Source organism: Mixophyes fleayi, chromosome 9 (assembly GCF_038048845.1).
Source record: "Mixophyes fleayi isolate aMixFle1 chromosome 9, aMixFle1.hap1, whole genome shotgun sequence".
NCBI classification, from domain to species: Eukaryota; Metazoa; Chordata; class Amphibia; order Anura; family Limnodynastidae; genus Mixophyes; species Mixophyes fleayi.
The window spans coordinates 119216736-119244042 of record NC_134410.1 but is presented as its reverse complement, the minus strand read 5'-3'; the positions used below and the strand labels follow the sequence as shown (position 1 = coordinate 119244042).

Below are 27307 nucleotides of genomic sequence, written 5' to 3'. Positions count from 1 at the left end.
TCTCAAACCCAGTCCTCAGGGCTCCCCAACAGTGCAGGTTTTCCGGATCACATGTGACATAATGAGGACCACCTGTGGATCTGTTACAATGTGTCAGTCAGTAATGAATACACCTGTGCTCCAGCAAGGAGATATGGAAAACCTGTACTGTTGGGGAGCCCCGAGGACTGGGTTTGGGAAACCCTGGACTAATTGAATACACACAGGTGTTATGTACTTAGTATGATGAACAGTGCTTGCTGTGGATAGAGGGATTTTTGGGTATTACGGTAACGTGACGCTCAGGCTCGCTCATTGGTAGCATGTGAGTACCCACCAAGCTGCTGCTTAATGTGTGTTGTAGAGCTATATATAATTTATATGTATATGTAAAATCGGGATGCTCTTTAGACCTTACCTGTCTATTGTATACAAATAAAGGTACATTTTTTTTTTTTATTAGTTTTATTTTGCAGTGTTGATCCAGCTACAATGTATGTTGAAAAAAAAGTAAGGAATAAAACTAAGGAGCGAGAGAGACACTTGGGAGAAACATCGGATTGGGACGAGTCTTCTCACCGCGACAGTCAAATTGTTACTGGGAGTGGAATAAAAAAGAAGAAAAGGAAAACCGATAATGGTTCTTTGGGCAGAGACGCAGATTTCCACGGTTCGCCAAAGAAGAAAATGTGTACACTCCACGATTTTGTACTGGAGGACACTGAAACCCAGGACGCAGAGTGTTTTTCACCGTTTTCTGGTAATTCTTATTCTCTGGTATAATAATCTTTACTTTACAAGCCTTTCTTATTGCTCACAATTTGGTGTTGTCCGTAGGAGCTTTGAAAGAGTTACTTAAAAAAGCAAAAAAAAACCCCAAAAAAACAAGAAAAGTGTCAAAGTAATGGATTTTTTTTTAAACTTTTATTCCCATATATAAAGGATGACTAGTACATCGTTACTATTTGTTTCTCTTGTGCCTTATGGTTGAAATACAGCAAGTTGTTATTTTTACAGAGAAACTAGTCAAGGCTTTCATAGCTCAATTCCCTCCTACTAACTTGTACTGATATCGCTTATTGTAGCGGACCTTGGTAAACAGTTGACTTTGCACGGTCTTTTTTATTTTCTGCTCCAAGCCACAGGTAACCCTTCACGCTGCAGAGAAGCAGATACGTTCTAACAGTATTCATAAGTGCTGTAGTTTAGCCTTAAAGTTTTAAAAGAAGTGACCGTAAAGTAAATGTAAGAGAGAACCATGTTCTGGAGACATAAGGACCCAGCAGAGACTGCCTGTATATGGGCTGTATAAGTTAGCTGCTGTCTGGTGAAAAAAGGTTAGAAAGAATCCAGTACAGTGTGTGGACTTTATTGGTGGTAGTGTGATAAGATGCAGTAAGACGACGGTGGGCACAGAGCAGGGCCGTTTTACTCTTTAATATTGAGAGTTTCAAATGAGTCTACGAATGTTGGATGATGAGAGATGATCTGAAAAATACCTGAGTTTTGCAATAAGACTTTGCTTATCTTTCCAGGGGACACGTTGTTGGATGAACATACTGACTTAGAAGATCATCATCGAGCTTCAAGTAAGAAGAAGAAGAAAAAGAGGAAGCCTTCTCAGGAAGTTGATGAGAGCCTACAAGAAGATGTGTCGGCTTCGGTTGGCCTCGAAGAGGAGACTATTAAAAAATCTCGAAGCAGAAAATCCAGAACAGCTGAAGACCTGACCTCTTTTGTTGGTGATGGAAGTCTGGACAACGTTGGTGTGTCGGAGGACTTCTCCTTTAGTGACCGTAGGCATTTAGAAGGCAATCTGAGAAGAAAGAAGAAGAAACATAAGACTGACCGTGATAGAAGTCAGACCGAAGATAGTTTAACGGAAGACCTTTTGACTTTTTCTGATCGCAATACAGGAAAACACAAGGATGGCAATTTGCAGACTATCGAGCCAAATAGTGAGAGTGATGACAATGCTAGAAAACCTGAGAAGAAGAAGAAAAAAAAGACTTTATATACCCTCAGAGAGGATGGTTCTCACAACTTGTTTAAAGGATCAGAGCTTGAAACGGATGATGGCACTAAAACACAGGTAAAGAAAAAGAAGTCTCCAAAGAAAAAGAAAAGAAACAGAGACCCAGAAGATGATCCTGATGAAACGCCAGATTTAGAGCAATCTTTTTCCTCTGGCTTTGGAACAATTACCACAACTAAAAAGACGAGGACTAAATCCCATTGTGATGATTCCACAGATATAGACCAGACTCTTATTGAACCTTCAGCTTGTGAAGACGAACATCATGAAAATGAGAATGTAGATAATAACGAGTAAGTTATGTTAATGGTTATAGAGTTTCTCAACCCTGCTCATGCAGTACCCATAAAATGTCATGTTTTATGGATTACTTTAGTCATGCGCAGGTTAATGATCCTTTTGCTCTGGGGGCTGATGTAGAGTTGGTGTAAACGTCCTTTTTTTGGGTAAAATCCACAGTTTGGTACTACACCCGACTCTACAATTCTGTGCGGACGGGGAGGGAACAAGCCTGCAAGTGTAGGCCAAATACAGAAAGGACGCATTCATGTAAATGTGACCTGGTCGTAGACGCATAAGCACTTGTCAGGAGACGTATCTTTTGAGGGCAAGAGATATGTCTCTTGCTGATGGAGACATGAACCTGACGTGGATGCAGGAGGAGTCTCCTAACGATCATTGTTCACTTCCACCGCTATCCGTGCATGTGGTGTAAACTGGTAAACTGGTGAGAGCCGGAGGTAATGGGGTAATAGAAGAAATTATGTATGAGGGGTACATGCAGACAAGGTAGCATATCGCAGAGTGTGAGACATTTACCGTTAAGTTGTTGGGGATTTTTATAAAATATTTTTATTTTACCGAGATGTCAGATAATCAGATGTTTGTTTTAAGGTCAGATCAGGCTTGGCCAACCTGTGGCTCTCCATGTGTTTTGCAAAACTACAAGTCCCAGCATGCTTTGCCAGGAGATAGCCAGCCAGTAGCTGGCAGAGTTTGTTGGGACATGCAGTTTCACAACACCCAGTGAGCTACAGGTTGGCCAGGCCAGCCTTAGGGGGTATGTTCTAAATGTTACTAGATTGCCCACTGCTATTCTCTCACTCTCTCCCCTTTCGTGCATAGTGCCGCTTTTGCATTAGAAAGGAAAGAGACAAATGAAAGATACTGTTGGGATAGCTGCTATCGTGACTGTTAGTAATTATTGCTGGAGAGAAAAAAAATATTTTTAGCACCTAATAACTGCAAATTTTAATTTGTGTCTTCAAAGGGCTGGTTTATCTACTGTAAATACAAATGGCAGCAGTTCTGATAAACCAAAAGGAAGAAAGTCCAATCTTTGCATACGTGATAGAGACGTCGCACTGCTGGAAGAGTTTGTCCCCAAAATAAGATCTTTGTCAAAGTCAACTGTGCAAACTTTAGTTACGGATGAGCTGGAAAGAATCAGAGATGCTAAACAAAGAGGTAAGTTGAGTTTGTTTGGGGGGTTGTTATTTTGACTGTATTCTAACATATTTTACTCATTTGGTGCATCAGGAAATTTTTATTCATTGAGTTGCATCAATTATGGGTATGTACAGTGCACCCTCGCTTGTTTCATCATGTAAACGGGCGATATGGGGTAAAGACAAACTTGCCCATCCCGGGCTGGGGTAGCAGAAAGAAGCAACGTCCCAGAACTGAGATTGTGGACTTTCTGTTCCATTGATTTGCCCATCTTGAAGTGGATCTGTCATCTGCACTTATTGGGGTCCAGAATGAACCTCTATTTACCCTGTCAGTTCACTAGGATCTAGTGATGTCACCGAGGCAATTTTACTGAGTTAGTAGTAAATTTCAGAGATCATCATTCAGTACAGTTGCCAGTGTTTGACTTCTGTTCCCTATAATCCTTTTTATCTCCTCCCAACCTTCTGCCGTACTTTTGATTGGGTGTGACCTAGTAGAAAAGGCAATGTGTGACATAATTGAGGGCAAGGTATGCTCTCTTTGGGGCGTGGCCAGGTATATAAAGGACCGAAAAAATTACAGAATAGAGTATGCAAATATTTTTCAAGTTGTGGTTTGGTTCACAAGTCCTTGTAGTCGTTTCAGATACAGAGCATTTTGTCTAACACAGTGGTAGGCAACCTGGGGGCATGTGGACGCCCCTCCAATGTTTAAAGGGGCCGCACATTACCCTTAATCTCTGTAATAAGTTACAAATATACATTTATTCAAAGAAAGAGACCTCTATCTGCAATAGCATATCAGCAGGCATTTAAACAAGTGTTACACGGTATGACAAACATGATTATAAAGCAGGAAGTAGCAGGGGGCCACAGGTGAAGACTCGGAGGGCCATGTGAGGTCCTAGAGCCGCCTTTTGCCCATCACTGGTCTAACAGCTGGAGAGAAACTTGCAAATAAATATTTTTGGGAAACAACAAATTAGTTGTACGACTTAAAATTGCAGACTCGTACTTTGCCTTCCCAGACTAGTACAACTAATATATGTGTGTGTGTGTGCATATATATATATATATATATATATATATATATATATATATATATATATATATATATATATATATATATATATATATATATATATATATATATAATATATATGTATGTATTGTGTATGTATGACTAATACAGTATTGATATTTGATATTCATTGTTGGATAACAGCATATTCTAGAGAAATTTGCTGCATCTCACAGTTGGCTGGGACACAATACAACATCATACAAAATATTCCACGATACACCTTTTGACTGATAGTCAGAGATTAGATAGTATCTTTCATAACCATGTTTCTTGTGCTGTATAATTGCTAACTGTCTCTGTATATTCTACTCTGTGACTGTTATTCCTTTTATAATGTCTGATAAAGGGAAAGCACCAAAAGCAATATACTTTGCTTGCTCAAAATGAAAAGTAAAGTTGCCAAATGTACAGCAGGACCCGGGGGGCGCTCTGCGTAGATTGTGAGGCAGGGTCCCAGGGGGAGCAGGCCCAGGGCAGTATATCATTGTTTACGAAAGAATAAGGGTGAGCAGTATCACAGGCACCCGTCGGGCGTAGACTATAGCGCTGTCTGTGAGCTCTCCTTCTACCTCGACAGGGGGGGGGGGGGCTACAGTTTCAGCGGTACTCCAACAACATGTTAATAACGGGACAGACCCAGCAACCACTGGCCCTTCATCCTCTATTATTTCCCAGAGGGCCCCGTAGGGGAATCCGCTTGTTCCTCCTCTTTGGGTAGGGGAATTGATAGATCGAACAGATTTCTAGACTCTCCGAGATCTTCTCAGTCTAGAACTAAACGTAAGAGAACCAATTATCCTCTTCTTTCAGTATCAGATTCAGAAATATCATCTGAAGAGTATGGAGAAATTCCTTACAAGACAGACGGTCACCAGGTGACGGATGTTGAGGATTCTCACAGAAATCAAGGCATTGAGGATCTGGTCTGAGCAGTTAGAAGGACCTTAGACCTCTTAGACATAGGTGAGCCTACCGCTGCGGATCAGGGTCTTTTTAAAAAAAAAGACGCGCAGTCTGTTTTCCCCCTTCTTCTGAGTTAAGGGAAATTGCGGAGGCAGGTTGGTCTCAACTGGACCGCAGGGTAGTAGTTCCTAAAACATTCATGGCATTGTACCCTCTACAGTTGGAGGATGTTAACCGTTGGGAACAAGTACCAAGGGTTGACACTCCGGTAGCACGCCTGGCACGTCGCACCACTTTGCCTGTCGCTTGCTCAGCTTCCCTTCAGGACGCTACCGACAGAAAAGTGGAAGGATTTTTAAAATCCATCTATGTAGCTACAGGAGCTTCTGTTTTCCTTGGCATGGGTTGTCAGGGCCATGGAATCCTGGGCTGACCAACTCAAGGCAGCAATTCAGGATTCCGATCTTTTCCCCCTGGCGCTGCACCTTAAAGAGGCATCAGGCTATTTATATGAGGTGGCTCAAAATGCAGCCTCAATGTCTTCCGCTGCGTCTGGCTCAGTGGTGGTGGCAAGACGAACCCTTTGGTTTAGATCCTGGGAAGCTGATGTAGAGTTAAAGTGTTCCCTTGAGGCCCTTCCATATTCAGGATTTGTATTGTTTGGCCCCCGAGCTGGATAATATAATTTCTCAGGCAACGGGGATGGGAGCACGTTCCTTCCAATAAATGTACCAAAGTCTCGAGTACCCTGGTGCAGTTCCTTTTCCCAGACCTTATGTGGGAACTTGTCCAATAGAGGTCAGGCGATCAGAGGCAGATCCTTTGACTCCAGAGGGCATTCGCAAAAAGGAAGGTCTTTCTCTTCCTCAGCAAGGCGTGCTGTTCCCAAGCTGCAGGATAAACCTGCAGCCTGACTCGCATCCTCCTCTCCTCGTTACTGCAGGAGTGGGAGGGCGTTCCTTCTGCCCAATTCTCAATCTCAAGTCCTAGATATTCGGTATGTCTACTTGCACATTCTAATATGGTAGGGACATCGGTCCCTATTTCGTTTCACGATAGGAGCCTCCCACTACCAGTTCAGGGCGCTCCCATTTGGTCTCTCGTCGGCGCCAAGAGTTTTCACAAAGGTCATGTCGGTGATGGTCAGTTGTCTTCGTTCCAGGGGGGTTCAGATAGTGCCCTATCTGGATGATCTTCTCTTCAAGGCGGCATACACTCATCTCTTCAGTCAACATCTGCATCTCGCAATCAGGGTGTTAGTCTCGCGGATGGATCTTAAATCTAAGCAAGTCCCAGTTTAATCTTTTGCCAAAGGATGACATTCTTGGGTCTCATCATGGACACCGGAGAACAGAAGGTGTTCCTTCCCAAGGGCAAAGCCTAATCCAGTCAGATCTTGATGACCTAGGTAATGTCTCAACGCAGTCCCTCTATGCTTCTATGCATGAAGCTCCTAGGGAAAATGGTCTCGACATTCGAGACTATCCCTTACGGAAGATTCCACTCCAGACGGTTTCAGTAGTATCTTTTACCAGAATGGTCAGGGTCTCGTCTCAGATTGGCCTACCAGCCAGTCTCTCTATCTCATGAGACCCGGTCGTCCCTTCACTGGTGGAGAATTTGGGACCATTTGATTGTCGGCAGGTCGTTTGCTCCATTGTCCTGGATAATCGTCATGACGGACGTCAGTTTTCAGGGTTGGGGGCAGTGATCCTTCATCTTTGCCTACATCGTTTCTGGTCACAAGCAGAAGCTGCGCTTCCAATAAACATTTTGGAGTTGAAGGCTATGTTAATGGCACTGAGGGGGGCTCAGGATTTCCAATTCGCCTCCAATCCGACAATGCCACAGCAGTGGCATACGTCAACAAACAGAGGAACAAAAAGTGCTAGTTGGATACTCAGATCCTGAAATGGGTGGAGCTATTAGTTCCCTTGCTTTCGACAGTCTTCATCTCAGGCATGCTAAACTGGGAAGCAGACTTCCTAAGTCGACGCAAAGTTTTGCCAGGAGAATGGTGTCTCAATCTGGAGGTCTTCCAAGTGCTTTTTCGCAGGTGGGGTGTTTTTCGGATCTGGACCTAATCGCGTTGAGACACAACCGTCCGTTTCCCAGGTTCTGCTCAAGGGCCAGGGACCTCCTGGCGGTGCATGTCGATGTCATGACAATGCTCTAGGAGTTCTGGTTGGGATACTTACTTCCCCCAACCCCAGTTGTTCCACTCATTCTAAAGAGGGTCAGGCATGGAGGTCTGCCAGTAATACTAGTGGCGCCTGGATGGCCGCGCAGGGTCTGGTTCGCAGACATTCTGTCCATGGCGGTCGGTCATGGGTTTCGGTTACCTTTATGTGATGACATTCTCCTTTAGGGACCGTTTTGACACCAGGAGCTTCCTCGGATGGCTTTAACTGCATGGCTGTTGAGGCCGCCCTCTGGAGATCAAAAGGGTTCTCTTCCAAGGTGGTGAACACTCTCTTTTTTTTTTTTTTTTTTTTTTTTTTGGGGGGGGGCTAGGAAACCTGTTTTTGCTAGTATCTACCATAGTATTTGGCAAACCTACATTCGTTGGTGTGAGAGTAGAGCACACAATACTGCGACTTTTAATCGTCCTCGTCTTATGGCTTTTCTACAGCATGGTCTTGAAATGGGCCTCTTGGGCCGGTTGTGTTCCTTGAAGTTTCAGGTTAATTTGGTACTTTCAATGCTTAAGTCTCCTACTTTTGAGCCTTCAGTCAACGGATCTGAAATTCCTAACATGGAAGGTGTTTTTTCTGCTGGTAATCGGCTCAGCTCGAAGAGTATCGGAACTTGGGGCTCTTTCATGCAGGGAACCATATCTGGTTTTCCATGATGATAGGGCGGTCCTCCGAACTCACTTAAACCAGAAAATTGGTTTCTCAAGAACCTTCTACTCCTTCTGAAGATAACAACCAGACGGAGCTTTTGGATGCCGTCAAGGCATTAGGCATATATGTTCATCAGACTGCACACATTAGACGTTCAGATTCTGTTTATACTATATGATCCCCATAAACGGAGATGGCCTGCTTGTAATCCGAGCTTTTCCAGGTGGCTTATTTTAACTATTAAGTATGTTTACATCGGTGCGAACTGATCTGTGCCCAGTCACATTACTACCCATTCCACCCGATCAGTTGGAGCTTCTTGGGCCTCGCAAAATGGGGTCTCGGCGCAGCAGCTATGCCGAGTGGCCACCTGGTCCTTGGTACACACATTTACTAAATCTTACCAGTTCAATGTGTTTGCGTCTTCTGACGCTAGCTTTGGCTGTAGTGTTTACAGGCCGGGCAATCAGATCGGTCCCTCCCTTAGGGGGGCTGCTTTTGTAAGTTCCCATGGTAGCAATGTCCCCCAGACAGATGAAAGAGAAAATGGGATTATATATCATACTTCCAATTTAAATCCAAATTTCTCTGATTCCATCTGGGGACACTGCATTCTCTCCCTTCTGCTGTTTGATCTTTGGTTGTTTTTCTCCCCTTGTTTGGGGCTTTAGAATTACAATGAGGAGCTACAGGGGGGTTGCAGAGGGGAAGGTTCTGTCAGCTGGTCACAAGTAACATGGTAGCAGTATCCCCTAGATGGAATTAGAGAATAGGATTTATCGTGAGTATAAAAATCCCATGTTGTTTGTGAAAAGATATTTTAGAACTATAAAATGAGATTAAGTTGAGAAAACTGGGGGCAGTTGTAATAGTTTGCAATTATAATGAAAAATGTTGGAGGTTATTGCCCAAACCTGGTGCTCAGTGGTCTAACACACACTACTGGCTGTAGTGCTCACATAATGCCTGTTATAATAGGAGAAACAATGCTTTATCCTATTATTATAGGATTCTGTTGGGCTCCAAGAGCCGTGTAGTAAAAACAGCCGAGTGGAGCGCCAGGGAAAAAGGTGCTGGGTAGGACACTGCATAGGTTATAAAATGAGCAGACTAGATGGGCCAAGTGGTTCTTATCTGCCATAAAATTCTATGTTTCTGTGTTAGGCAGCAATGCTAACCACCGAGCCATGGTGCTGCCCACTTGACGACATGACTATAGAATAGAAATGTTATCAGGTGCTTTATATCATCTTTAAATGTAGTTATAGGTGTCCTAAAACCACTGTTCTCCAAAGTAGTCCAAAACTTCAGGAACGAGAATGGTTTAAAAGTGTTAGTCTTAAAAGAAGTGACCGTAAAGTAAATGTAAGAGAGAACCATATTCTGGAGACATAAGGACCCAGCAGAGACTGCCTGTATATGGGCTGTATAAGTTAGCTGCTGTCTGGTATAAAAAGGTCAGAAAGAATCCAGTACAGTGTGTGGCCTTTATTGGTGGTAGTGTGATAACACGCAGTAAGACGACGGTGGGCACAGAGCAGGGCCGTTTTACTCTTTAAGATTGAGAGTTTCAAATGAGTCTACGAATGTTGGATGATGAGAGATGATCTGAAAAATACCTGAGTTTTGCAATAAGACTTTGCTTATCTTTCCAGGGGACATGTTGTTGGATGAACATACTGACTTAGAAGATCATCATCCAGCTTCAAGGAAGAAGAAGAAAAAGAGGAAGCCTTCTCAGGAAGTTGATGAGAGCCTACAAGACGATGTGTTGACTTCAGTTGGCCTCGGAGAAGAGACTATTAAAAAATCTAGAAGCAGAAAATCCAGAACAGCTGAAGACCTGACCTCTTTTGTTGGTGATGGAAGTCTGGACAACGTTGGTGTGTCGGAGGACTTCTCCTGTAGTGACCGTAGGCATTTAGAAGGCAATCTGAGAAGAAAGAAGAAGAAACAGAAGACTGACCGCGATAGAAGTCAGACAGAAGATAGTTTAACAGAAGACCTTTTGACTTTTTCTGATCGCAATACAGGAAATCACAAGGATGGCAATTCGCAGACTAACGAGCCAAATAGTGAGAGCGATGACAATGCTAGGAAACCCGATAAGAAGAAAAAGAAGACTTTATATACCCTGAGAGAGGATGGTTCTACCAACTTGTTTAAAGGATCAGAGCTTGAAACGGATGATGATGGCACTAAAACACAGGTAAAGAAAAAGAAGTCTCCAAAGAAAAATAAAAGAAACAGAGACCCAGAAGATGATCCTGAGGAAACGCCAGAGTTAGAGCAATCTTTTTCCTCTGGCTTTGGAACAATTACCACAACTAAAGAGACGAGGACTAAATCCCATTGTGATGATTCCACAGATATAGACCAGACTCTTACTGAACCTTCAGCTTGTGAAGCCGAACGTCATGAAAATGAGACTGTAGATAATAACGAGTAAGTTATGATAAAAGGAGCCGGGCATAAAATGTTAAAATCTTTACAGCTCTATAACCAATGCCTACGCTCTGTGGAGTTGCAGAGTTTCTCAACCCTGCTCATGCAGTACCCATAAAAGGGTCACATTTTAAGGATTACTTTAATCATGCACAGGTTAATGATCCTTTTGCTCTGGAGGCTGATGTAGAGTTGGTGTAAACGTCCTTTTTTTGGGTAAAATCCATAGTTTGGTACTACACCCGACTCTACAATTTTGTGTGGACGGGGAGGGAACAAGCCTGCAAGTGTAGGTCAAATATAGAAAGGACGCATTCATGTAAATGTGACCTGGTCGTAGACGCATAAGCACTTGTCAGGAGACGTATCTTTTGAGGGCAAGAGATATGTCTCTTGCTGATGGAGACATGAACCTGACGTGGATGCAGGAGGAGTCTCCTAATGATCATTGTTCACTTCCACCACTATCGGTGCATGTGGTGTAAACTGGTAAACTGGTGAGAGCCGGAGGTAATGGGGAAATAGAAGAAATTATGGCAGACGTCCTGCGGGGGAAAATGTGGGTTGTAAGTCGAAAACCACCGTGGGTACCATTCAACAATATATGAGGGGTACATGCAGACAAGGTAGCATATCACAATCTGAGACCATTACCATTACGTTGTTGTAGATTTTTCTAAAATTTAATTTTTTCACTGAGATGTCAGATAATCAGATGTTTGCTTTAGGTCCGGTCAGGCCTGGCCAACCTGTGGCTCTCCATGTGTTGTGAAACTACAAGTCCCAGCATGCTTTGCCAATAGATAGCCGGTAGCTGGCAGAGTTTGTTGGCCAGGCCTGTCTTAGGGGGTATGTTGTAAACGTTACTAGATTGCCCACTATAACTCTCTCACCTTTCATGCATAGTGCCGCTTTTGCATTAGGAAGGAAAGGGACAAATGAAAGATACTGTTGGGATAGCTGCTATCGTGACTGTTAGTAATTATTGCTGGAGAAAAGAAAAAAAATTTTTTAGCAGCAAATAACTGCAAATGTTCATTTGTGTTCAAAGGGCTGGTTTATCTACTGAGAATACAGATGGCGGCAGCTCTCCTAAACCCAAACCAGAAAGAAGGTTCAGTACTCGCATACGTGATAGAGACGTCGCACTGCTGGAAGAGTTTTTCCCCAAAATAAGGTCTTTGTCGAAGTCAACTGTGCAAACTTTAATTAAGGATGATCTGGAAAGAATCAGAGACGCTAAACAAAACGGTAAGTCGAGTTTATTTTGCTGGGGGGGGGTTGTTTTTTTTATTATTATTTATTTATTTTTTATTGTGTTCTAAAATACAACATTCCTGATGCGTCAAACGAGTCAATGAGTTGCATCTATTATGGGTATGTACAGTGCACCCTCGCTTGTTTCATCATGTAAACGGGCGATATGGGGTAAAGACAAACTTGCCCATCCCGGGCTGGGGTTGCAGAAAGAAGCAACGTCCCAGAACTGAGATTGTGGACTTTCTGTTCCATTGATTTGCCCATCTTAAAGTGGATCTGTCATCTGCACATATTGGGGGCGAGGATGCACCTCTATTTACCCTGTCAGTTCACTAGGAACTAGTGATGTCACCGAGGCAATGTTACTGAGTTAGTAGTGAATTTCAGAGATCATCATTCAGTACAGTTGCCAGTGTTTGACTTCTGTTCATCTCCTCCCAACCCTTTTGCCGTACTTTTGATTGGTGTGACCTAGTAGAATGGGCAACGTGTGACATAATTGGGGGCAAGATATGCTCTCGTTGGGGCGTGGCTGGGTACATAAAGGGCCGAAAAAATTACAGAATTGAGTATGCAAATATTTTTCAAGTTGTGGTTTGGTTCATAAGTCCTTTTAGTCTTTTCAGATACAGAGCATTTAGTCTAACACAGTGGTAGGCAACCTGGGGGCATGTGGGTGGCCCTCCAATGTCTAAAGGGGCCGCACATTACCCTTAATCTCTGTATTAAGTTACAACTATACATTTATTCAAAGAAAGAGACCTCTATCTGCAATCACATATCAGCAGGCATTTAAACAAGTTACAAGGTATGACCAACATGACTGTGAGCTCGGAGAGCCACATGCAGTCCTAGAGCCGCCTGTTGCCCATCACTGGTCTACCAGCTGGAGAGAAATTTGTCAATAAATAATTTTGTGAAACAACAAATTGGTTGTACGACTTAAAACGGTCTCCAAATATCCCTTGTGAAAATGCATGGTAAAAAAAAAACGACGACGTGGCCCTACCCTGTAAAAGCTGCCTTGTGTTTTGCATTCTAGGAATTAAGTTTGAGACTGGTCGATTCAGCGCCGCAGAAGATGATCAGATCAGGAAAAACGTAAAGGAGTTTTTGGCTTTAACAGGCTTGGAGAAAGGGGAGATGCTCTTTCACAGCTACAGATTCCCAGACAAAAAGAGCACAATAGAACAAGTAAAACGAAAATTCCAATTTCGAAGCAGAATCGGTAATTTTATTTTGTTTGTGAAAAGATTTTTTAAAACTGTAAAATGAGATTAAGTTGAAAAGTTAAAATTGAAAAAAAGATATTTTTTTTTTTTTATTGATCTGTAAACTGGACACAGGTGTCCCACAGTGGTTGTATCGTTAATTCACAGCACAATCAGATCTGTGGCTACTTTTGCAGCAGACAGGCAGCCAAAATGATTGTCAATTATTTATAAGGTGCCCCAAAAGGGTCTGCAGTTCCATAGAGAGAGCATACAGTATAATATTCTAGTAAAATGCTGTGTGGGAAGAGGGCCTGGTTTTGAGATCTTACGATCTAGAGGGGGAGGGGCAAGTCATGTGAAGGGGGCTTTCAGGGTGGGATAGGAGGGGAGGAGAACAGTCAATAGCATAATGGAGGCCGGCGGGATAGAGAGTGGAGGGGGATGAGGTAGGAGATACAGGGGGGCAGAGGATTGGATGAGGGCTATAGGGGAAGATAAGGAGTTTTATCTGTACCCTGTAGGGGAAAGGGAAGACCATGTAGTGATTGGCAGAGAGGGGAGACAGATGCAGCAATTTGCACAGATTCAGATGATATGAGTTCAATCCAAAATGCAACATCACAAGAGGCCAGTTGATTTGGGTCGTTCAACCAAAAAGAATATTCAAATTGCTTTTGGAAGACGACGTTCACTACAGTGAGATAAAGATGTTACATGACTGTGAGCAAATTGTTAGGAAGCGGACAACCAAAATGTCCAACAATATCGGCGTGCCTGTCGCCAGCATTAGTTAACTAGTTACAGATATTTAATTGGAGACAAGCGCTGGGGATAAAGATCAGTGTGCTGAGGTGAGCTGCCCCATTGCCTAATAGCAATACAAGAAGTGATAGTTCACATGGAACATCTTTGAATGAGCTCTATACCTCTTACACCTCGTCCTTTTTATTCAGATAGGTCATGCTCAAAATTACTTGGGGCTAAAAGTATTGCTGAATCTTCCAATTGATGGTGTGAATTGGTGTTTAAGCTGAAATTAGCATATCGTAAATTTAGTGAAACAATTTTGACTGTTTTATTAACTTTTTACGTAGAGATAATTTTACCAAGAATGATCACCTGTTTCTGATGAGTAACACATTCTGTATGGCGTTCAGTCTAGAATTAATAAAATGTTTTTCTGCTGTCGCTAAAATAAATTGAGTGGTATTGATGTGCCCTTAGACACTGTTAAGTAAGGCCAAACCAGTCTCTAATCAACACAGTTTGTCTTGAATGTTTTACAGGTGAAGGCGTGTATCACACTTTACAGGAAATTTACAGCCGAGGGGCGAAGCTATTTGATTCGTCGGGCACTAAAGGACGGTCAGTAATTACCTCTTGGCAGTGATGTCGTTGGTTCCTAGGGAACCAATGGGCTGCATGATCATGAATATTGGTTCAGCTGATAATATGGCTAATGAATTGATGCTGTATTCTCAAGAATATTGGTTCAATCTGCAAAATGCCTCTACTGGCTGTAGGGGAGGGGTAGGATTTAACTTTCTGCAACCCCTGTAACTCGCACACATTCAAACTTAGGGAAAAAAATATTACATCGGTTTATTCACGGTTTTAACATGTATGTATCAGGTTTTTTTTTTTAATTATATACCCACAATTAAACAATGTATTTCATAAGTTTTGCAAATTAGTCTTACTATTCATAAGTGTACATATTTCTCATTTTGTTTACATTCTGCCCCTTTTATGGTTTCTTTTGCTTACGTTTACTAATCAACTCTTCTAATAATAACATATATATTTTTCAGATTCTCGGAGGAAGAGGTAAAACAATTGAAGAAATATTGGGCGTTACACGGAAACGATTGGATGACTGTCGGGTCTTTAATTGGCCGAAATAATACTGCAGTTCAATTAAAGGCCTCTCAGCTCAGACGAGGTAAGTGGAATTATTTAAAATGCGGAATCTGTCATTTGTGAGGTTGAAGTCTGTTTTCGCCATGCTCTGTGTGTGTAAGAATACCAGTCCTCTCTGAAGTTGGCAGCTGCTGAAGTTGCAACCCAAAGCCTACAGGAAGTTGTGTTGTTGTGACTTACTGTATCGCGAATCGGCTACACACCCTGGTCCTGTAATTACAGAGGCTGCACAAACTCCATCTGTGACATAATATAATAATTAATAACATAATTGTCAGCGAGTCTGTGGTCTGAATGTGTTTGGAAAGTTGATAGGACAAGCTGGATGGGGCTCTTTACTATATTGCTACGTTAGGGACTTTTAAAACATTGTGTGTGTATGTATATAATGAGTCCTGCTTGTAAAATGTATTGTGCTGCCTTCATAGTAATACCGTGTTTATCTGCGATTGTGATATTACCTCTAGGCCGCTGATGATCTTTTATGTTTTAAAACACTGTTTCCATAGAGATGTTTGAACAACTTTTGTTGCGAGTACCCTTCATCATCACCATTTATTTATATAGCACCACTAATTTCGCAGCGCTGTACACAAAACTCACTCACATCAGTCCCTGCCCCATTGGAGCTCACAGTCTAAATTCTCTAACATACACACAGACAGAGAGAGAGAGAGACTAAGGTCAATTTGTTAGCAGCCAATTAACCTACCGGTATGTTTTTGGCGTGTGGGAGGAAACCGGAGCACCCGGAGGAAACCCACGCAAACACGGGGAGAACATAAAAACTCCACACAGATAAGGCCATGGTCGGAAATCCAACTCATGATCCCAGTGCTGTGAGGCAGAAGTGCTAACCACTGAGCCACCGTGCTGCCCCACCCATCCACTCAACAGGAAAGAGAACATGTTTTGTTAATAATGCAAGTTGTTTGTCTATATAAATTCTCTGCTAAATGCTAGTATTCCTTGCTATGCTTAACTGGCTGCACCCATGTATTCTCTCAATGCTGGCGACTAGGGTTGGCGTGGCATAGCAAACAGCACTGGTAGATAAGTATTATATAATATATATGCGGTTACCTCTAAAAAATAGTAACCTATGTCAATTGAATGTTTTAAATCATCTTTGGTATAAAACTATTTCTCCTTTTTTTTTTCTAGAGGTCAATAAGGGGCTTTGGAGCCTAGAGGAAACAAATCTCTTAATCTCTGCCGTGAAAAAGTTTGTTTTGGATTCTATTAATAAAAAAGCAAAGGGCAAAGCACGGGAACCGTTGTTTGTCACTAAAGAGAAGCTCTACAAGGGCATCAAGTGGGTCCAGATAGAGGAAACGGTCCAGACACGAAACTGGACGAACTGCAAAACAAAGTGGTAATTCTATTTTTTTATTTATATTTTATTTTTTTTATTTTTATTTTTTCAGCTATATGTTGTAGTGTGCTTTGTAAGAATATAGCACCCCTGCTGGCTGTTAGAGGTTACTGCGCGCGCAAAATGAATCTGCATGCAGTCAGTCAATAACCTGCAATGAGAGACCTTTGACGGCCTCTTTGCCCCTTATCAAACACTTAACCATTCATAGGCATACTGCTTCCTTTCCTTGTTATACCGACTTAATAAACTAACCTAAGTAAGTTATAGGTTATACAAATGTATATTATGTGACATTACAGGGGGCAAACCCTACTGGTTCTTTCCTGTTTTTAGGTTTGATCTCCTCTTAATCCGAATGAACAATGGAATCAATCCTTTTGATGGAACTCTGGGTGTAGAGAACAAAATAAAAATGATTAAATGGTAAGTATGACTGCACATGCCAAATGTAATGCAGCGATTTCTGTCTTAGTTTTGACACTTCTCTCGTGCTGGGGCAGTAATCATCTGTGTAATCTCACATATGTGTGGAAACGATTGGATGTATAGGAGTAAATGGTATGCGGACTGTAGGTTATAAATCCTTTTAAGTGAAGGAATTGTATGGGTGCAGGACGGTGTACGTGATCCTACAACTATAGATAGAAAACTAGTTCGACAATACAATACTCCTGTACAAAAACAAAATACATCTTACTTTTAGGAGAGTCCTTTTTCATTCAGCACTTGTAGTGGAATAGTGATGTATAATATGATGTCTCTAATCCTCTAACAATACCGTAATGACTGATTTGCAGGTTACACAAATCCAATCGAGAGGAAAACTGGAACGTGAACTGGGAAGAACTGGCTGACGTTATCGGGTAAAATCCTTACGTTCTGTGTCCTGCAATCATACTGCAGCAGATGCTAGCAGCTAGAGTAATGCATCTATTTTGGATGAAATATCCAAAGGCCGACCTTGTCCTAAAAGGTTTTTACCTGAAGTTCGGCTACCAGACGTGTCCCTCAATGTACTTGCTCCTACGCACTACAGCTGGTAGCTGGTTATTGGTGGGTAACACAGTCCATGCCTGGAATAAGACTGTTGGGGTGTTGCATCAAAAAGCCCCTGTTGTACTTATATGGTCTAAATGGGGCAGAGCAGCCAATAAGTCCTGAATACACCTCCTCCAGGGGATCCACATTATGATTGCGCTGTCCTTTGCTTTCCCTCTAAAGTAGAGATTCCCCTGCTGATGGGTGGTCCTGGAACACCATGCAAGCGGCTCTCGGAGAAGCAGAAAGCAGAGTCTTTCATTTCCAGCTAAAACGGGCAGCTGGGTCCCCCATGATAGCTGTGTAGAGGTGTGAAAAATTACACCCAGCTCTCAGCTTGTCACATGGGTTCAAGTTGCCCAAGATTAGGGAGGCCCCAATTTTGCCTTGCCATTAGTCTGATTCTATAAACCTGGGAGGGCATTTATGAAAGTAAAGTAAGACTGGGACTAAATGTGACCTTATTTGAGGATTATCGGGCACACTGCTTAGCAAGGCCAGGAATTGGACCAGATTTGACCTCTAAGGGAACGTTTGGGTCTGGTGATTATATAGGCAGTTTCCATCCATTTACATAAATAGCGCGTAGAGTCATAAGTGTCATAATTATCTTTTTATAGCACTGCCATTTTATGAAGCACTGTCCAGTGGATATTAAATTATTGACCCCAATCCACCTCCCCATGGAACTTCCGGTCCAAATTCTCTGCCACACAAATGCTGGGTCTACTTTGCCAGACACCAATAAACTTGCCAGTAAGTTTTGGGACTGTGAAAGGAGCAGAGAACGGGGAGAACATATAAAAACACAAATGGAGGCAGCAATGCTAACCACTGCGCCGCCAATTTTTTAAGAAATAATTTCTAAAGGAATAAAAGCATCTCTCAGACAGGGTGCTATATTTGTTTTACACATCCAAAATGTTCTTTTCAAATAAACTAATCTTCCAGTACAACGTCCCAATAACCATCTACTTTGATTGAAATGCAGTGTCGGGTTAGCGCAAATGCGGCTTGCTGACTTGTTTCGCCAAAACCATTTTGTTTTTTTAACAAATTACATTTGATACGACCTGTATTTATGCGTCATCTGTTTTCTCTTTCAGAAATGTTCCGCCTTCAGTCGTCCAGACAAAGCTTTATCGTCTGAAATCGGAACACGTCCCCGACTGGCAGACTTTGAGTTTTTCTGGTATGTCTGTTGATGTTTTATAAGCCTGCTGCAAAACAGGGGAGTCTACACGGTATAAATTGTCATGATGATTCATTTTCGTAAAAAATATTATTTCTCTCACATTCCTTGGGGGACACCGGGACCTTGGGGTATAGGGTAGAGCAGGCGAATGCTAGCACTTTAACTTTTAGTTAATTAAAACTCTGGCTCCACCCCCTCTATACCCCACCTCCTGCTAGAGGCCAGTCTAGTTCAAGTGCCTGGCGAAGCGGGCTGTACACAGGGCTGCTTAGCAGCCAGTTTTCCTTTTTTTTCTTATTTTATTATTTTAATGACAGCGGAGACTGTTTCTCCGAACTCTGACAGCCGGCGGCTCGCTGAGCCGCGTAGTCGGCTGTCAGTCAGACTCCTGGCTGCAGGTTTATTCATTCTCCTCTCCCGCGGCTGCGGCCGGCGAGGAGAGTGTGAGGCAGCGATGGGGGAGGTCTGTGGAGCGCACAGTACGGACGGCTGTGCGCTGGCTGCGCGGGGGGGAGTGGAGGTGCCGTGTAGGTCCTCCTTGCTGCCTGCTCCCCTTTGCCGATGATCTATCCCTCCATTGGAGCCAGACACAGTTGGTGGTGGCTGGGGTCTGTCCTCCAGGTACAGAAAGCATGCTGTCTACACATACTGCGTCTGGAGCATTGGCAGCAGGTAAGTAAACTCTCTCTCAGCATAGTGCTGTGAGAGAGATATTAGAAATCGCAGTAGGTTCCCTGAGCTGGCTGTTTTTTTCCTAAAATCAGTCTGTTTAATTGGTAGAGATAAAGAGTTTTATTTTTTAGCTCAGGGAACAGGGTCAGGCAAGGGTCACTGTCTCAGTGAGCCCTGCTAGGCTGTGGATTGGTTGAGTTGTTTGTCTGTCTTAGATGTTATCCAGTACAGAGCTGGGCCCTGAGGGGGGGAGTGTGTTTTACTCCTCGGCACTTCCCCCGTGGTAGTCCTTCACTCCTCGTGTGTGGATACCTGAATAGGCAGCCATATCTAAAGCTCCTGCTTCTCCCCTTTTCTATCCTGTATACCGGCGGTTCCCAAACTGTGCGCCGCGGCTCCCAGGGGTGCCGCGGCGCTGTCTCAGGGGTGCCGCGGGCCAGCCATAAAAAAACCAAACACTTACCAATCCGCACGGCACCGGGACCCAGCATCCTCCTCTCTCACGCAGCAGCTGTCACAGCTGCTGCGTGAGAGAGGAGGATGCTGGGTCCCGGCGCCGCGCTGATTGGTAAGTGTTTGTTTTTTTTTATGGCTGGCGCGCGGCAGAGGGGCAAAGTGAGAGAGGGCAGAGGAGAGTGACAGGAGGGGGACAGAGGAGAGTGACAGGAGGGGGACAGAGCAGAAGGACAGCGTGACAGGAGGGGGACAGAGGAGAAGGACAGAGTGACAGGAGGGGGACAGAGGAGAAGGACAGAGTGACAGGAGGGGGACAGAGGAGAAGGACAGAGTGACAGGAGGGGGACAGAGGAGAAGGACAGAGTGACAGGAGGGGGACAGAGGAGAGTGACAGCGTGACAGGAGGGGGACAGAGGAGAGTGACAGCGTAACAGAGGGCAGAGGAGGGAAACAGAGGGCAAAGGAGCTGGGACAGCGTGACAGAGGGCAGAGGAGGGGGACAGAGGGCAGAGGAGCTGGGACAGCTTGACAGAGGGCAGAGGAGGGGGACAGCGTGAGAGAGGGCAGAGGAGGGGGACAGAGGGCAGAGGAGCTGGGGCAGCGTGACAGAGGGCAGAGGAGGGGGACAGAGGGCAGAGGAGTTGGGACAGCGTGACAGAGGGCAGAGGAGGGGGACAGAGGGCAGAGGAGTTGGGACAGCGTGACAGAGGAGGGGGGACAGCGTGAGAGAGGGCAGAGTGTCTGGATGCAGAGGGGGCATTTTTGCATACAACTAAATAAGCATTTCTTTCCTGACCTAAATACTTACATACAATTTTTTGACCCAACTACTTCTAAAACAGGACTGCACGGTAATTATTTTGGAGGGGTGCCTTAAAATAATTATGGAGACTCTAAGGGTGCCGCAAACTGCAAAAGTTTGGGAACCACTGCTGTATACTGTAAGGTAAAGGGTTGGGGGTGGTGTGTTTAGCCTTTTGTACCTTTACACAGTTAGGAGCTTTTGGCTGTATTGCAGGCTCACTTTCTCTTGTAGTTTGTGTGCTGCTTGTTATCTGTATTGTGTGCATTTTACTGTACTGTTTTGTCCCATCTTTGAACATGTCTGAGAGGGAAAAATCTACACGTGGCAGGGCTGGTGCTACTATGTTAAGTTTCAACTGTGCTGTATGTCATGTTAAGTTACCGTCTGGGCAGTCAGGAACACGGGCTCTGTGTGTGTCCTGTCGGCCCACGGAGACTACTCCTGGTGAAACAGTTGCTGTCTGTTCAAACACGGAAGAGCCTGCTTGGGCTCGGTCTCTATTTAATACAGTGGAACTGCTTGCTCAGAAGGTACAGTCTCAGGCTGCTCAATCTTCTGATTCTGCTTCCTTAGTTCAAGCTTTGCCTGTTGTTGCTCCAGTGCAGTCTGGAGAACCAGCCTGGGTGCAGGGTCTTGCATCCTCAGTACAGGGTCTGGTAGCGGTCTCTTCCTCCTTGGAGAGGATGATGCAGTCGGTCACTCCGCTTTCCTCAAGTAAACGGAGGCGGGTGGCCGCCTCTTTTCCGGAACATGAATCTGATTCTGATTGTGGTTCCCAGGAAGAGGGTGAGTTACCACTGGGTTCTGACATAGATGCTGCTTCGTTGGTGGAGGTTCCAGCAGATCGTCTGGAAGAGTTAATTCAGGCGGTGCGTCAGGTACTTGAGATTCCCGAGGACCAAGTGCCTGAAGTTTCTGCATCCTCTCTTTTTGAAAGACGCAAAAAGAGGGAGGTGGTTTTTCCGGCCTCTCCCCACTTGGAGCAGTTGCTGTTGAAACCTTGGTCTTCTCCAGACAGAAAGTTTCAGGTGACTAAGCAACTGCAGTCATGTTATCCATTTCCCCCTGAGGTTCTCGCTAAATGGGAGACGCTTCCTCAGGTGGATGCAGCTGTGGCGAGGTTGGCAAAGGTAACTACTATTCCTCTGCCTTACCAGGCCACTCTTAAGGATGGTGCAGACCGGAAGGTTGAGACCGTTCTTAAGTCCATTTTTTGGGCAGCGGGTGCTTCTTTGAGGCCTGCTTTAGCATCAGCTTGGGTTAACAAAGCTGTTGATCGCTGGTCGGAACAATTGTCTGAGGGTTTGTTGGCTGGCAGGCCATCCTCTGAATTTATTATTTTAGTGGAACAGATTCAGAGGGCTACGGATTATTTAGGTGACGCTGCTATGGAAGCAGGGACGATGGCAGCGCGCATTTCTGCTTCGGCAGTGGCAGCGCGTCTGACTCTCTGGTTAAAGTCCTGGGAGGCGGACGTAGAGTCCAAAAAGGCTCTGGAATCCATTCCCTTTTCAGGAGGTGTTCTGTTTGGTCCTCAGCTGGATTCCTTTATCAGTCAGGCATCAGGAGGTAAGAGCACTTTCCTCCCGGTTAGTGTTCCCAAGCAGAGGATGTCTAGATTTCGGGCCTTTCGTTCCTCAGGTAGGTCTAGAGGACAGTATTACTCAGGACAATCCTCCAGAGGTCAGACATCCAACCCTAGAGGTGCTTTGCAGCGGGGACGTCAGGCCTGGTCGGCGCGTCGTCCAGCTGCTAGGCCAGCAGACAAACAGTCTGCATGACGGGGATTTTGCTCCTCCATTGTCGTCAGTGGTGGGAGCCCGTCTTCTGCGGTTCAGTGATCGGTGGTGTCATTCCACCACCGATGTCTGGATTCGGGGAGTGGTGAGTCAGGGTTACAGGATCGATTTTGCTCGGTCGCCCTCCCAGACGGTTTTTCACCACGGGGCTTCCATCGTGTCCAAGGAAACGGTTGTCTTTAACAGAGGCGATTCAATCCCTTCTGTCGGCCGGAGTGGTTATTCCGGTTTCTCATTCTCAAAAAGGTTTGGGGTTTTATTCCAATCTTTTTCTTGTGACAAAACCCGACGGCTCCTTCAGACCGATTCTCAATCTAAAGGCTTTGAACACTCAGATAAGAGTGCCCAGCTTCAAGATGGAATCTTTACGCTCGGTGATTCTCTGCATGGAACAGGGAGAATTTATGGTGGCTCTAGACATCAAGGATGCATATCTCCATGTGCCCATTTGGAGGGGTCATCAGTCCCTGCTGAGGTTTGCGGTTCAGTCAGAGCACTTCCAGTTTCAGGCTCTTCCATTCGGTCTCACCACAGCTCCACGAATCTTTACCAAGATCATGGCGGTGATGGCTGCTTTGCTAAGAGCCAAGGGGATTACAATCATCCCCTACCTGGACGATCTGCTTCTAAAGGCAGACTCTTCGCAGAAGCTTCTGTTACACATTCAGGTGGCAATCCAAACCCTGGAGTTGCACGGTTGGATTATCAACTTCAAGAAATCCAAGTTGATTCCATCACAGCAGATGGTATTTCTGGGTCTTTTATTCGATACCCGTCGGAGACGGGTATTTTTTCCTCAGGACAAGGTTTTAGCCTTACAGGGGATGGTGAAATCCCTGTTGATGGCAAGGAGACCCTCCATTCATTTTGCGATGAGGCTTCTGGGCAAGATGGTATTGTCATTCGAGGCGATCCAGTTTGCTCAGTTTCATGCACGGCAGTTTCAGTTGGAACTTATGTCGCAATGGAACAAATCTCATCGAAATCTGGTGAGTCAGGTGTTTCGCCTATCTCCACAGACGTGCCAGTCGCTGATCTGGTGGTTACACAGGCAGAATCTCTCCAGGGGTTGCTTGTTCTCCATTTGGGATTGGATTCTAATTACAACAGACGCCAGCCTTAGGGGTTGGGGGGCTGTATGTCTTCAGGCTCAGTTCCAGGGGCTTTGGACTCAGAAGGAGTCAAGCTTCCAATAAATGTCTTGGAACTGCGCGCAGTGTTTCACGCTCTAAAAGGTGCGCAACATTTGCTGCAGGGAAAGCCAGTAAAGATCCAATCAGACAATGTCACAACAGTGGCATATCTAAATCATCAGGGCGGCACCAGGAGTCCTCTGGCCATGAGGGAGACTCACAGGATATTTCTGTGGGCAGAAGCTCACGTTTCGGCAATCATGGCCGTGTTCATTCCCGGAATAGAAAATTGGGAGGCAGACTTTCTAAGTCGGCAGACTCTACACCCAGGGGAATGGTCTCTCCATCCGGAGGTGTTTCAACAGTTGGTGATGAAATGGGGTCAACCGGATGTCGACATGATGGCATCTCGGTTGAATCACAAAGTTCTCCACTACTGTTCCCGTGCAAGAGATCCCGGGGCAGTCGCGGTAGACGCTATGTCTGTGCCTTGGAAGTACCGCTTAGTGTACCTTTTTCCTCCGATAGCTATGCAAAAGGTGAAGAGAGAGGGTGTTCCAGTGCTTCCAGTAGCGCCGGATTGGCCGTGCAGAGCTTGGTACACCGACGTGCTCTTCATGGCAGGAGGTCGGTCGTGGTGGTTGCCAATTCGTCCAGATCTTCTAACTCGGGGTCCCTTTTGTCATCAGGGTTTGCATCGTCTGGCTTTAACGGCGTGGCTGTTGAAGCCAGGATCTTAAGAGCTAAGGGTTTTTCGAGACGGGTGGTTGAGACCATGCTTCGTGCTCGAAAGCCGGTTTCAGCCAAAATATATCATCGTGTTTGGAGAACATATATTGGTTGGTGTGAAAAGAAGGGGTATCCTACATCTTTTCGTTTGGCCAGGTTACTGAGGTTCCTGCAGGACGGCTTGGATGCAGGTTTGCGTCTTAATTCTCTTAAGGGTCAGGTGTCAGCTCTTTCAATTTTCTTTCAGAGAAGACTTGCTGTTATACCTGATGTGCAGACTTTCATTCAGGGTGTTCTTCATGTTCAACCTCCTTATATTCCTCCGGTTCCACCATGGGATTTGAATTTGGTGTTGAGGGCTTTACAGCATCCTCCATTTGAGCCTTTGAATTCAGTAGATTTCAAGTTTCTTACTTTGAAAACGGTTTTTCTTTTAGCCATTTCATTGGCACGCAGAGTTTCAGAGCTTGCGGCTTTGTCTTGTAAGTCTCCTCTGCTAGTTTTTCATGAGGATAGGGCAGTTCTTCGAACTAAGCCATCCTTTCTTCCAAAGGTTGTTTCCAAGTTTTTGGAAACTGGCTCTAACTGATTCCTCGTCTTCTGATAACGATGATTCTATTCGTTATCTTGATGTTGTTCGTGCTTTGAGAATTTATGTTAAAAGATCACAGAAGTTTCATAAAACTGAGGATCTTTTGATTCTGTATGATGCTCACAAAAGAGGCTGGCCAGCTTCTAAGGTGACCATTGCTAGGTGGATTACGGCTGTTATCCGCCAGGCTTACAACGGGGCTGGGGAGCCTGTCCCTGCTAATCTGCGGGCGCATTCTACAAGATCTGTAAGTGCTTCCTGGGCGGCACGCCATGGTGCCTCCAGTGAACAGTTGTGTAAAGCGGCCACGTGGTCTTCTGTACACACTTTCACAAAGTTTTACAGATTTAATGTGTTTGCCTATAGGGATGCAAGTTTCGGGAGAAAGGTGCTTCGGGCCGTTTCTTCTGAGCGTTCCCTCCCGTGAGACCGCTTTGGGATGTCCCCAAGGTCCCGGTGTCCCCCAAGGGATGTGAGAGAAAATGGGATTTTTATACTTGCGTAAAATCCGTTTCTCTTAATCCGTTGGGGGACACCGGGCGCCCACCCTTAACGCTCTGGTTTTTCCTTCTGTTTGACATGTTGTTTGATTGTTAAGAGAATGTTATGTGTTAAGTTTATTCTCTTTTCTTTGGTTCTCTCTATCTCCCTTTCTGCGGGCTTGGTTAAACATAGACTGGCCTCTAGCAGGAGGTGGGGTATAGAGAGGGTGGAGCCAGAGTTTTAATTAACTAAAAGTTAAAGTGTCAGCATTCGCCTGCTCTACCCTATACCCCAAGGTCCCGGTGTCCCCCAACGGATTAAGAGAAACAGATTTTACGTAAGTATAAAAATCCCATTATTATACATGTATATCTAACCACAAGATAAACGTGATTTTAAAGAAGAAAAAGAAATGCAACAACATAACGAGACCTGTGTTTAGTCTTATTAGTTATAAATCCGTAGACACAAGTGAATAATCAAAGCTTTGAAGCCTCTTAAATTTAATGTGGACCCGTCTCCTACACACACCGAGGCACCCATGTTTTGGGTTGAACAAATATTCACTGGATTGCAGTCAACTACAAACCACCAACATTAGCTGTGTCCCTTTAGTAGACTTATTCAATATTCATGGTAATGTAGCCTATCTATCCCTAGGTCCCATCACATCACTGAGACACAAGTACTTTTTTTTAAGCATGCATCTGATAGTCATATTTCTTAGCTATCCTCCTACAAATCATTATCTCCTTTTCAAAAGCTCTCTAGTTGGCAAACAAAGATGTCGACAAAACTGCTACACAGACACAGGCCCACGACATGTCAAGTATTGGCAGAGGGGGGGAGAACGAGGATGCCATAATGCAGACACAGCACAGAGGGTTGTTCCAAAGCCTCTCTGCTCACTACATCGTATGCCATGTGACTTTGGTTGCCATGGTAGCCCAGAATCATAAATACATTAATAGCAGCCTGAAGAGAGAAAAGGGGAATATGGTAAATATCAACACTTATAGCCTGCCATAGCGAATTATATTAAAAAGAAAATACCCCGATTTTATTTATTTTTAATTTTTTATGGGTTTGTTGCTTTAATTAATTGATTTCCTTATGAACCATATTATGTACCATATTATGTATTTGTGATGAGTCTGGCTCACAGGTATAAGTTTTTCTTGTGCAAATTTTGCCCTTGCGCACACTAAGTGTTGTCTACGTTCCCCTCCTAGATATTGTGGAATATTTATACAGTGAAAGACTTCCACAATTGGAAGAAAAGCTGGAACTTCTATACGCTAAAGAGAACTACTCTTCAGAGGTAAATAGTGTTTTTTTTTTTTTTCTTTCTTTGCAAAATATATTGGTGTCCTGTATAACTCTGGTTAACAACGTGTGCCTTCATACCTCTGTAGGTCCCAAAGAAAACAAACAAGTTCTCAGTCAGTGAAATATTTCAGGAATACCTTGGCTCGGAGATGAAGAAGTATTGTAAAAAACGATCCAAATCTATAAAATCCCGACCTTATGTGTGAAATGAAAGCGTCTCTCTGGAAAAATTGTTTTATAATGAATTAATAAACGCAGAGGTGGAAGCCTGTTTCATATGTAAATATCACTTAGACCTGTTCTCATCCATCAGAACTATTTTAGTAAAGGTCAAAGTTGCTTTTAACATTTTGTTTTATATTTATTTTTACTCTGTATTAAGCCCTTTTTTTGAATTTTGTATGCTAAAGAGTGACTGACTTTTGATGAACTTGTTAAATCATCCTGCAGCATAAAATGTTATAATAAATGACAAAATATTATTTGGGCTAAAAAGCAAAACAAAAAGTACCCCTTGGCTTCTAGTGGTTTCCTGATTCCAGTGACATTCTATACAGCTGA

The 27307-nt window shown here is 44.1% G+C and overlaps 2 protein-coding genes across 2 annotated transcripts in view; one reads left to right on the top strand and one right to left on the bottom strand.

Annotated features, from left to right (window-relative positions):
• The window catches only part of CFAP77 (cilia and flagella associated protein 77), a 155968-nt gene that overhangs the window by 117584 nt on the left and 11077 nt on the right, over positions 1 to 27307 (bottom strand). The window lies entirely within an intron of this gene.
• TTF1 (transcription termination factor 1) lies at positions 431 to 27256 on the top strand. The gene is made up of 14 exons (XM_075185283.1): positions 431 to 739; positions 1515 to 2307; positions 3285 to 3481; positions 9954 to 10743; positions 11795 to 11994; positions 13046 to 13231; positions 14504 to 14582; positions 15029 to 15159; positions 16302 to 16512; positions 16849 to 16938; positions 17313 to 17378; positions 18660 to 18745; positions 26650 to 26738; positions 26833 to 27256. The coding sequence occupies exons 1-14, from the start codon at positions 472 to 474 to the stop codon at positions 26950 to 26952; spliced, it is 3306 nt and encodes a 1101-aa protein (XP_075041384.1). The 5' UTR covers positions 431 to 471; the 3' UTR covers positions 26953 to 27256.

Bases quoted from the DNA above. Each gene is read 5' to 3' on its own strand.
- TTF1 (XM_075185283.1), top strand. From the start codon at position 472: ATGTATGTTGAAAAAAAAGTAAGGAATAAAACTAAGGAGCGAGAGAGA. The intron at 16,513-16,848 runs GTAATTCTATTT...TCCTGTTTTTAG, and splicing joins ACGAACTGCAAAACAAAGTG to GTTTGATCTCCTCTTAATCC. The intron at 26,739-26,832 runs GTAAATAGTGTT...ATACCTCTGTAG, and splicing joins AAGAGAACTACTCTTCAGAG to GTCCCAAAGAAAACAAACAA.